This window comes from Hyaena hyaena, unplaced genomic scaffold (genome assembly GCF_003009895.1).
Source record: "Hyaena hyaena isolate Hyena2069 unplaced genomic scaffold, ASM300989v1 scaffold_533, whole genome shotgun sequence".
Classification (NCBI taxonomy): domain Eukaryota; kingdom Metazoa; phylum Chordata; class Mammalia; order Carnivora; family Hyaenidae; genus Hyaena; species Hyaena hyaena.
In genome coordinates this window covers 872,703-884,611 of record NW_024081161.1, presented here as the reverse complement: position 1 = coordinate 884,611, position 11,909 = coordinate 872,703, and the positions used below count along the sequence as shown (strand labels likewise).

Genomic DNA, 11,909 nt, shown 5'->3' with positions numbered 1-11,909 from the left:
GAGAAATTGGGGAGTACAAGAAGGCAAGGGAAGGGACCTGGTGACAAAGAGGTTGCAAGTTCTCAAGTCCTAATGGTAAGGCTTTAAAATTTGGTAATGATGGGAGTGTCTGGGTGGCTCAGTTGGTTACGCGTTCAACCCTTGGTTTCCTGCTCAGGTCATGATCTCATTGTTTGTGGGTTCGAGCCCTGCCTGGAGCTCTGTGCTGACACCGTGGGGCCTGCTTGGGATTCTCTCTCTCTCCCTCTCTCTCTGCCTCCCCACCCCATTCATGCTGTCTCTCTCTCTCCAAATAAATAAATAAACTTAAAAATATAAATAAATAAAATTTGGTCATGATGTAGGCTGGCTCAGTCCGAGGACCCAGAGGGTTCTTGGCATCACCAAGGACGGAAATCAAACGTGAGCCAGAAGGAAGTGAGAGCAGTTTATTGAATAGTGTAAGTGAGAGAGTGTAGTAGATGGAGCGTCTGGGAGACTCAGAAAAGGAGACGTGGGCCTCCCCGTCACTGGGCGTTAGCAGTTTATATGGGAAAGGGGTCCAGGGTCTGTGTTCCTTCAGGGACCCAAGATTTGGTCCTATCAAAGGCAAGTGTCAGGTGAATGATAGATGTTATTCCATAAATCACTGAAGGTGGGGGGTACTGATATCAGTGCTGTTGATGGAGGTTTGTTTGAATTGAATGTCCTGGAATCAGTTTGGGATTCGGTTCTTTTGAGATGTTATCAGGTGTTTAGGGGCCTTGGATGAAACTCAGAGAATGATTAACTTTCTTGCTTCCCCTGTGGAGTGGGAACACGGGTTCTTTGGTTTACTCGGATGCAAGGTGAAATACGGAGCATGAGTGAATGGAGCCTTGCTGAGAAATATCAGAAATGGAGGCTTTCTAAAATGGAGACCTTTCAGTTTCCGTGTCTCAGTGCTGAAAGTACCATGGAGACAGGGAAGAATGGGAGAGGAGGGGTGAGTGACCTGCAGCTCAACCTGACCGAGGTTATGGAGGCTGTTGTCCGTTGCTCTTGCAGAAAACAGAGGAAGCGTGACCCCAGAAGCTGAGGTGCCGAGGGATGAAAACAAGGTGACCTGTCTAAATAACTGTACCCCTGCAATCAGTATTCCAGTTACATACGCTGCTGTGTGAGAATGTAACCCAGCTGTGACGAAGTTCCTTGGGAAGCCTTGGGGTTTTGGGGTTTTTTTTTTCTTGGTTTTGTTTGTTTTTGCCAATCCCCCCAATATTGCATCCAAATAAATACACTTCCAAGTTTTATTTCCTAAACTTTGCTTGGGGATGTATTGTTTCTCTCCTTATCTCCTTCCACCAGCCAGGTTTTTTCTATTCTCTGTCTCTCTTCTTATCTAGAGCAGTTTGGCAACTGTCTGTAAACTCAGATCTTGAATAACAAGCTCTGTGAAATAGAAAATTCCCCTTAATCAACGAATCATTTACCTAATGAATCTGAAATCCTGGTTGGGGGTGGGGAGGGCGAAGCTGGAGGTAACTCTAGGAATATGCTGGCAGTTGGCGTTTGGCAAGTAGCACTCCCTGTCCTGATTCACCATTTCCATTCCTGTTCAGAGCATTCCTGCTTGTTCCACAGAAGTTTAAGAGAGGCTATGGGTATAATTCGGGGTACCTGGGTGGTTCAGTCAGTTGAGTGTGGACTCTTGATAACATGGGATCAAGCCCTGTGTTAGTCTTCATGCTGATCGTGGAACTGGCTTAGGGTTCTCTCTCTCCCTCCGCTCCTCTCCTCTGCTCACACACTCTCTCTCTAAAGTAAAAAAAAAAAAAAAAAAAAAGTTAAAATAAGATTTAAAAATGGCTATGGGTATAATTACACATTAAAATTTTTTTTAATCTTTATTTTTGAGAGAGAGAGACAGAATGCGAGCGAGGGAGGAACAGAGAGAGAGATACACACAGAATCTGAAGCAGGCTCCTAGATCCGAAGCGCCAGCACAGAGCCAGATGTAGGGCTTGAACTCATGAACCGCAAGATCATGACCCGAGCCAAAGTGGAATGCTTAACCAACTGAGCCACCCACATGCCCCTATAATTACATATTAAGTGGAAGACCCCAGAGAGAAAATTATGTCTTATGTGAGAGAAAACAGAACTTTGTAGTGAGAAAACAAAACAAAAGCTGATCTTCTTTCTTCCTTACTTCTGATTATCTCCCTCAATGATGTTACTTATAATTTCCAGTTAAGGGCCCACACCAGTCCCTCTGGATCCAGGTTTAAGTTACACACTAAGAATGTGACAGCTCTACAGCCTTGTAAAACTAGTCCTGCGCTTAAAGAGCCTCATCTAACATTTTCCTTCCTTCCCATATAACCTGTCCTTAAGAAATGTAAATCCAACCAGTTTTCCTCTAAGTTTGAAATGAAACGTTGACAGGCGCTAATGATCTCACTCCTCTGAGATGCTTGGCTTAGACGGTGATTAGAGGCTAACCTAGGACAGGGCACTTTGAGACAAAAAACAACAGATGGGAGGAAATAACCCCAAACTGGAGCCCTATCTTTCAGTACCTCTTAACGCTCTATGTTGCGTCCTTCAGAGCCCTTCTGGCAGTAATTGGCTTGATGATGGTTTCTTTAGAGCTGCAGTCATGATTAAAAATGCTACTGAAGCCCAGCGAGGATGTCCTTGACACACATTCTATTTTCTGGGAAAAGGTTACTACCACTGTAATTGAGCTGGGAAGAGGAGACAAATTGCTCCTGGCGACTCCAGCAGCGGTTCAAAGTACTGCTGCTGACCGTACTGCTGCTGACCGGAATCACACCCTGCAGTTTTCCCCCTTTCCAGATTGCAAGATAACAGCGTCAGCATTTGCATCTGCAGATTATCTGCCAAAAAGAAGTGGAAGGGGAGAAACCACAACCAACCAGGCTGTGAAAGAATCTCAAACCCTGGGGATGAGCACTGGGTGTTATGTGGATACGAATTTGACAATAAACTATTTGTAAAAAGAAAAAAAAAATCTCAAACCCGCGAGAGAGTTACACAAACGACCACATGAGAGAGGAGAGGCCCGGAACTGCACCGCGGGCCAGCTCCGGGACCGGCCCAGGGAGCAGGGTGATTGATTTATTTGCCCCCGGCCCGCGGCGCCCGCAGCCGGCTGGAGCCAGCGGTGACATCACGAGCCGGAGCGCGGGTCACGTGGCCCGCCCCGCCCCCTCCCGCTCCTCCCGCTCCTCCCGCTCCTCCCGCTCCTCCTCCTCCTCCTCCCGCAGCCTTCCGAGCGCAGGGTCCGGCCGCCGCAGCAGCCTCTCGGAACTCTCGGCAGAGGCGCGGAGCGCGGGCCCCGGGCGAGCGGCGGAGCCGGGCAGGCGGCGGCGGCGGCGGCGGCGGCAGCGGCAGCGGCGGCGGCAGCGGCAGCGGCGGGGGACCCGGCAGCAGCCCCGCGGCGGGCCCTGAGCGACGCGGCCGAAGCTCCTGCAAACTTGGGCGCGCGCCACGGCGCCGGCGGCCCGAGCGATGAAGATGGTCGCGCCCTGGACGCGGTTCTACTCCAACAGCTGCTGCCTGTGCTGCCATGTCCGCACCGGCACCATCCTGCTGGGCGTCTGGTACCTGGTGAGCGAGGCGACACGCGGGGGGCGCACCTGCCGGGGCGGGGGCGCCGGCGCCGCGAGCGCCCCCACCCCCCGCGGGGCACTGGACTCGGGGACCCAGGCCCGCGCGCCCGCGGCGCCCTGCACGCCCCCTAGTGCGGCCCCGGCGCGGGGCTACGCAGGCGCTGATCCGCCTCAAGTTGTATTATTAGAAACTTAATTCTGCGCGCGAGCCTGTCCGCGATCCCCGGCTCAGCCAACCTGTGGCGGGGGGCGGGGGGGGGTCAGCCCGGGGCCCGGAGTCGGGGGGCGGTGCGGGCTGCGGCGGGGTCCCCCGCTTCCGGGAAAAGCGCACTTGGTGGCCGGAGAGCTCGATCGGATCTGCGGACCACGTGTCTTCCATTCGTTTCTCCTCACCACCCGTTGGGCTTTGTGTTTTGACGCGCCGCGACGGGGTCGTGGGGTGACGGCACATTCTGCCACCCCTGTGGGCGCGCTGGCAGCCCGGGCTCGCCGGTTCTCCCTGCCCGCGTCCTGGCCTCGGGTGTGCTGTCCGGGGGTCAGCGCTCGTTCGCGCCCCGAGGCGGAATGGCTGGGGGTGGTGGCACGCTCCGAGAGCGCGTCCCTCCACACGTTTGGTGTGGAGCCCTCACTCTAGCAAGGGTTTGCCAGGATTTGCTGCCTTTCAGCTTCAGTGTGCCCGGGGAAGCCATGTTACACCCACTTACTTTCCTGCCCGTTGGCAGGTGATCCCTGTACCTTTCTTAGCAGACACCGCAGACGAATCTTCTCTTAATTTTAATTTTTTTTTTTTTTTTTGGTTGGAGCTCTTAAGACCTCGTTTGTATGGGGAGCGCTGATTGTCAGGGAGCGGTGAGGAAACCTGATGGGAGTCTTTCTGGCCCCGGGCCTCCGGGTTGATTGTTGGCAGCCCTGGGCGGCACCAACACGGACTCGGATTCCACTGCATTTCGGGTTTTGTGACATCACGTTGGAGAGTTTAGACCCGAGCCACTTTGCAGGGAATACCGCTGCATCATGGGGAAATCCCTTGAAGATGGTACTAAGATGGCATATTGGACTTTTTCGTGAGAATAAGTTCTTCCAAATCATCAGAGGGTCTCTTTTGTGGGTTCATATTCACTTTGTTTTTGACATAAGACGGACATCATGTCGAATTGTGTCCTTGTGCCATTTTAAGCAAAATATTTACCTCCCAGGCATATGGTGTTCTCTGTCCTATTTATAGTTTTCAAGTTTCCTTTAGTGCCTATCACAGGCCGCACAATAGACATTTTTGGCCTTAAAAGCTTTCAAATAGATCTTCCGTATGTGTGGATTCTTTTTGTGCCCTCTGAATGCAGAGAGAACATCAGCGTCTTGGCCCAACCCTGACTTTGCTAAAAGCCAAGAAATGCTTTACAGAAATTTTAAATTCCAGCAAAAGGATAGTAGGTGGCCTCAGAACGGGGCTTTTATTGATGACCAAGACAGACTGTTTTATATAATATATGCCTTGTGTGCTCCTTGAAAATGTTCAAATCTGCAGACTTGCAAGTACATCAGTAAATGTAATTTGTAAAATCTAGGGCACTGCATTAGGCAAATGTATTACATGATCTACAGGAAAGATAAATCTACTTGAGCCCTGTTATTGGCTGTAATCCAACTAGACAGTATTGGTGTGATAAAAGGAGAGTACTTTGCATGCTTTGTCTACTGTTTGAACATGCACTTTATGGAAAGTAGCTATTGCTGTGCGTGTTTCGGCGTTTGGAAACGGCATGGCCTTTTGAAAGATAATTAGAAAGCTTTCTAGCAGATGTAAGAATGGTAAACCTAATAAACGAGAGACCTGACTTTAGTACTGGTAATCTTCATAAAAAGTCGTCTGCATTTCATAAAACAGCTTTAGACTTCTAAAAAAACTTTTCTATTTTTTATTTTTTTTAATTAAAAAAGTTTTTAGGTGTTTATTTTTGAGAGAGAGACAGAGTGTGAGCAGGGGAAGGGAAGAGAGAGAGGGAGACCCAGAATCCAAAACAGGCTCCAGGCTTTGAGCTGTCAGCACAGAGCTCAATGCGGGGCTCGAACCCACGAACCGCGAGATCATGACCTGAGCCGAAGTGGGCCACTCAACCAACTGAGCCACCTAGGCGCCCCTAGACTTTTTTTTTTTAAATAGTGAGTTTCCCTCATACCTTTCAATGTAATTTGGTTAGTGACTTTGACTTACATGAACATTTTTTGAAGTTGAGGGAACAGGATCACTCCTTCCCTCCCCTGCCCTTCCCACCCCTCTGGTCATCTGGATGGAATAGGGTCAGTTATCAGACGGGAGGAGAGTTGTCATGAAAAAAGGATAGGGCTATGCATAGATGTTCAAATAAAAATTCAGTGGAACTCTGTCACACCAGATCGGTAAAGTGGATCTTTTTAATGCAGTTTTTAGTTGCATTGTTCCTACCAGTACCGTTTACTAAGGCTCTGTGTGCCAGGTACTGTACTAGATGCTTTGCATAACCTTAATGTTTACATATCCTTGGTGAGGTAGATTTTCTTTCTCCCATTTTATAGATGAGAAAACAGGCCAAGAGAGCTTAGGTGATTTACATAAAATTCCATGGTTGGTTTGTGGTCTGAGTGATGTTTTAGTCTGCCCCGTTTTTCCACTTGTTTTTGTCTTTTATTTATTTTTTGTTTATTTTTGAGCGCAGGAGTGCTTGGGGGAGGGGCAGAGAGAGGAAGACAGAATCCCAAGCAGGCTCCCTGCTCTCGGCCAGAGGCAGAGCCAGTAGGTCACATCCAGCCTGTCACTGGGCTCAAACCCACAGACTGAGATCATGATGCTGAGCCCAAATCAAGAGTCGCTCAACCAACTGAGCCATCCAGGTGCCCCTGTTTTTTTACCTTGTGAAAGTTGTGTATGTGTTTTCTGGGGCACCTGGGTGGCTTAGTCAGGTGTCAGGTAAGTGCCCGACTTGGGCCCAGGTCATGATCTCACTGTTCTGTGGTTCAAGCCCCACATCTGACTCTGTGCCGACAGCTCAGAGCCTGGATCCTGCTTCGGATTCTGTGTCTCCCTCTCTCTCTGCCCCTTCCCCACTCACACCCTGTCTGTCTGTCTGTCTCTCTCTCTCTCAAAAATAAAGAAATATTTAAAAGTTTTTTAAGGTGTGTGTGTGTGTTTGCCTTGGAATAACAGATTTCCTTCGGTCTAGTCATAAAGCATGTTGATTTCAGGTATTTCTATTAGAGATCATTTTTTTGTTTTATTTTTTCCTTTTGATGAGGCATAATTTACATAGGGTGAAATCCAGAGAAGTGTACAGCTCATTGAGTTGACAAATGCATAAACCTTATGTAACACACACACCTAGAAAACATTTCCAAAATCCCAGAAAGTTCCCCTGTGCCTCTTCTCAGTTACTCCCTCTTCCACCTCACCCCCACCCTAAAGATAGTTTTACCTATTCGAGTAAATGAAATTATGTATTCTTTTGTATCTGGCTTCTTTCACTTAGCATTAACATCTTTTAAATTCATTCATGCTAATTGGAGCATATCAATAGTTTGTTGCTTAAATTGCTGACTTATTATTTTATTGTCTGAATAAATCACAACTTATCCATTTGCCAGATGATGGACATTTGGGTTGTCTCCAGTTTGGGGCTATTATGGACAAAGCTGCCCTGGACTTTCTTGCACAAGACTTTTTGCAGACATATGTTTTTATTTCTCTAGAATAAATGCCTAGCAATGGGATTGCTGGTCATTGAGTAGAAATATATTTAACTTTTTAAGAAACTGAGAAGCAGTTTTCCAAAGCGGTTCTGGCATTTTATACTCCAGAAACGTATGAAGTTCCAGTTCTTCTGCATCGTGTCAGTGTTTAGAGTGGTCAGTCTTTTTAATTTTAGCCATTTTGGTGGATATGTAGGTACAGCTCATGGTAGCTTCAGTTTGCATTTCCCTTATGACTAACGATGTGGAGTAGTTTATCTTTGCTTGTTTGACACTTTTTTACCTTCTTTCGTGTAGTGCTATTTATTGCCCATTTTTAAGTTGGGTTTTGCCTTTTCATCTTTTTATTAAGCCTTTTTTTTTTAAGTTGATTTATTTATTTTGAGAGAGAGAGCACAGGGGAGGAGCAGAGAAAGAAAGGAGGAGAATCCCAAGCAGACTCCTCACAGACCCTGATGCGGGGCTTGAACTCACCAATGGTGAGATCATGACCCAAGCTGAAAGCAAGGATTGGACGCTTAACCAACTGAGCCACCCAGGTGCCCCAGGATGTTGTCTTTTTTTTTTTTTAATTTTTTAATAGCTTATTTATTTATTTATTTTTATTTTTATTTTTTTAACGTTTTTTATTTATTTCTAGGAGACAGAGAGAGAGACAGCGTGAGCAGGGGAGGGTCAGAGAGAGAGGGAGTCACAGACTGAAACAGTCTCCAGGCTCTGAGCTGGCAGTCAACACAGAACCCGATGCGGGTCTCGAACCCACGAACCGCAAGATCATGACCTAAGCGAAAGTCAGACGCTTAACCAACTAAGCCACCCAGGCGCCCCTATAGCTTATTTATTTTTGAGACAGAGAGAGACAGAGCATAAGCCAGAGGAAGGGCAGGGAGAGAGGGAGACACAGAATCTGAAGCAGGCACCAGGCTCTGAGCTAGCTGTCAGCACAGAACCCACGAACCGTGTGATCATGACCTGAGCTGAAGTCGGACACTTAACCAACTGAACCACCCAGGCGCCCCGGGTATTGTCTTTTTGTTAATGATTAGTAAGATCTCTTTATATATTTTGGATTCTGGTCTTCTGTTAAAGATGCATTTTGTGGCTCTTTTCTCCCAGTGTGTGGCTATCCACCCATTTTCTTGGTGGTATATTTTGGTGAACAGAAATTGTAAATTTTAAGTTCAGTTTGTCAGTTTATTCTTTTATGGTTAGTACTATCTTTATTCTAAGAAATCTTTGCCTACTCCCAAATTGTAAAGTTACTCTCTTCTATTTCCTTCCAAAGCTTTATGACTTAGCTATTATATTTACATCTGTGATCCACCTCTAATTAATTTTTGTGTTACAGTGTGAGGTAGGAGTTTGTATTTGTTTCTTTTTTTTTTTTTTAATGTTTTCATTTATTTCTGAGAGAGAGGGAGAGCGTGAGCAGGGGAGGGTCAGGAAGAGAGGGAGACCCAGAATCTGAAACAGGCTCCAGGCTCTGAGCTGGCTGTCAGCACAGAATCCAGTGCGGGGCTCGAACCCATGAACCGTGAGATCATGACCTGAGCCGAAGTCGGACGCTTAACTGACTGAGCCACTCAGGCACCCTTGTATTTGTTTTTTTTAAAAGGCAGTTTAATCACATGCCCTAAAAAGACGCTGAATTGTTATGTAACCTTTAATAACGGCAGACATTTTCAGGCAGACAAATAAGCTGATTATCCATCTTCACAGAGAAAGAAGACGGGCCTGTCCTGGTTTCCACAGGGACCCTAATTTAAAAGAAGTACTTGAAGCAGGCTGATTGCTATGTAGTCTTCTGGGCCTTCCACTCTTGGTTCATCAAAACTTCCTATTCTAAACCTGAATCCATTAACTTCCTTCCCACGTTCGCCCGTATTCTAGTCTGTCTCTCACCATCCATCTAGACTCCTCGGCTAGATGCCCATTTCTCCTGCCACTTTCCTTAATTTCTTCCTTTATTCCGTTGCCATGTCCTATTGATTTTTGTTCTACCGTGTGATCACTTCCTTATTCTGGTCTTCTTGCTACCATTTCCTCGTTCAGGCTCTCATTATCTCTCACTTGGCTGTTACAAGTCTCCTTAACTGGTCTCCCTGCTTGTCGCCTTGACATCAACAATCCATTTTTTTCCCCTCAGTCTATTATAGGTGCAGTTCCCTCAAGTATTTTTCTCAAACATAAATATGCACTTGATAGCCTGCTCCTGAGAACTTTGGCCCTCTTTTCTAGGGAAGTCTGAATTTCATGACCTGCATGTTGCAAGCCAACTTCAATTGGCTTAACCAGCATGGTGGTTTCTGCGACATCTTTCCCCCTGTCTCCACTCCTTCTCTTTCTGGTTACCCTCCTTTGCAAGCCATTGCGTAAAACCTAAATCCTGAGATTCATTCTGATTTGACACCTGGAAGCTACCTGTCCACCCCTGAACCAAACAGGCCAGAGTTTTGTGACTAGAATATCCTGATTAATGTAGGTCTGGGATATTCTCCTGCTCTTGAATTATTGATTAGGGGGATGTGAGCCGGGAGTAGGATTAACTTTGCCCAAAACACCAGTTTGAGAGCAGAGGGATGAGTTAATTTCCCAGAGAAATCAAGACTGGAAGAAAGGACAGTAGCAGTACTTGCTCCACTCCCTTAGGCTAGAGCCCCCATTTCTTTTNTATTTCTGTACTTCCTTAAGTCTTTTCTCCATTTTATTTATTTTTTTAAATGTTTTTTATTTATTTCTAGGAGAGAGAGAGAGAGAGAGCGTGAGCAGGGGAGGGTCAGAGAGAGAGGGAGTCACAGACCGAAACAGGCTCCAGGCTCCGAGCTGGCAGTCAGCACAGAGCCCGACGCGGGGCTCGAACCCACGAACCGCGAGATCATGACCCAAGCGAAAGTCGGACGCTCAACCGACTAAGCCACCCAGGTGCCCCTAGAGCCCCCATTTCTTACAGCAATGTGTTTTACCCTCAGGACCTGAATTCCTCTTGACATACTTAAGCAGTACTTTTTCCTTTGTAATTTCTTTTTATTGTTTTACCCTGTGATTTTCTTAGAGTGTTTTAAAAGGTGGTACTGGTAGTTGGAAGCATCTGAACTTGACACCTGGGATGAGTAACCCTTTGTGTATGTCATCATACACATCATGTATGACATACACACCTTTTCCTCATCATCCAAGTGTATTTTAGGAACTCAGTCATTCAGCAAATACATACTGAATGCCTCTTTGTATTGGTACCCTATTCCTGCGGTGATTGGCCATGTATCAGATTATAAAGAATTAAAGAGGTCAGCAGAGCTGATTTCATTAGCTTTACAACCTGACCTTTCAAATGACCAGCTAGTTCACTTGGAAAGTCCCAGGTTGCTTGTGCACCCAAGCCTGATGGGTTCTTTTTGTATCCTGAGAAATTCTGGCATGATAAATATTGATTTTTTTTTTTTTTTTTTGGTCCGGTTGGTAATACTGGATAGTAAAACCAAAAGCTTGTATTTGTAGAATGATTGGTAGTTTTTAATGGGCTTTCACATTTATTCTTATTTAGACCTTAAAGCAACCCTGGGTTCAGATAGGATAGGTGGTGATATGCTCATTTAAGATAGTATCTTTTTAGCTGTCAGATTCTATGACTTAGTCCATAAGTCTAGGGCAAAATATGGGCTGACACATAGTACTTACATAACCCTTATTGCCTAGTGTTTTCTCTACTATACTAGAATGTAAAAGACTGAAATAGTAGGTTACAGAGTTTGGATTTTATTCCATAAGCAGCGGGGAGGCATTAAAGATTTATGAACAAGGGTGTTAGAATGAAAGCAGTTTTTCCCCCCAGTGGAAGACTCTTTGTTTTTTGTTGCTCAGTAATGCACCATATTTATTTTTTCTTTATACCCTTGACACCTTTTACCTGTTTCTCTAACCTCCTACCCCTTGCCTCTGGCAACCACCACTTGTTCTCTGAGCTTGTTTTTGTTTGTCCTTTAGATTCTACATATAAGAGAGATCCTGTGGTGTTGTCTTCTCCATCTGACTTATTTCACTTAGGATGATGCCCTTGAGGTCCATTCATGTCTCAATATATATATCTCACAATTTCTTTATCCATTCATCTGTTGATGGACACTTAGGCTGTTTCCATATCTTGGCTGTTGTAAATAATGCAATGAATATGGGAGGGCAGATATCTTTTCAAGTTAGTGTTGTTTTTTTTTTTAAGGTAAATACTCAGAAGTGGAATTGTTGGATCATATGGTAGTTCTAGTTTTAATTTTTTGAGGAACCTCCATGCTGATTTCCATAGCACATTCCCATCACCAATGTACAAGGGTTCCCTTTTCCCCTTGTGCTCATCCACACTTCCTTCTTCTTTTCTTTTTGATAATAGCCATTCTAACAGGTGTGAGGTGGTATCTCATTGTGGTTTTGACTTGGCATTTCCCTGATGATGAGTGACGTTGAGCAACTTTTCGTGTACCTGTTGACCATCTGTGTGTCTTCTTTGGAAAAATGTCTATACAGATCTGCCCAGTTTTAAATTGGTTTGTTTTTCCTATTAACTTGTAAGAGTTCTTTATATATGTCGGCAATTAGTCC

At 45.7% G+C, this 11,909-nt stretch overlaps 1 protein-coding gene across 1 annotated transcript in view; it reads left to right on the top strand.

Annotated features, from left to right (window-relative positions):
* The first annotated feature begins 3,402 nt into the window (after positions 1-3,402).
* LAPTM4B (lysosomal protein transmembrane 4 beta) overlaps positions 3,403-11,909 on the top strand; it is an 81,653-nt gene continuing 73,146 nt past the window's right edge. Inside the window, exon 1 of the mRNA XM_039255489.1 lies at positions 3,403-3,594. Within this exon, the coding sequence (XP_039111420.1) occupies positions 3,496-3,594 (99 nt within the window). The 5' untranslated portion in view covers positions 3,403-3,495. The remainder of the gene's footprint in view (positions 3,595-11,909) is intronic.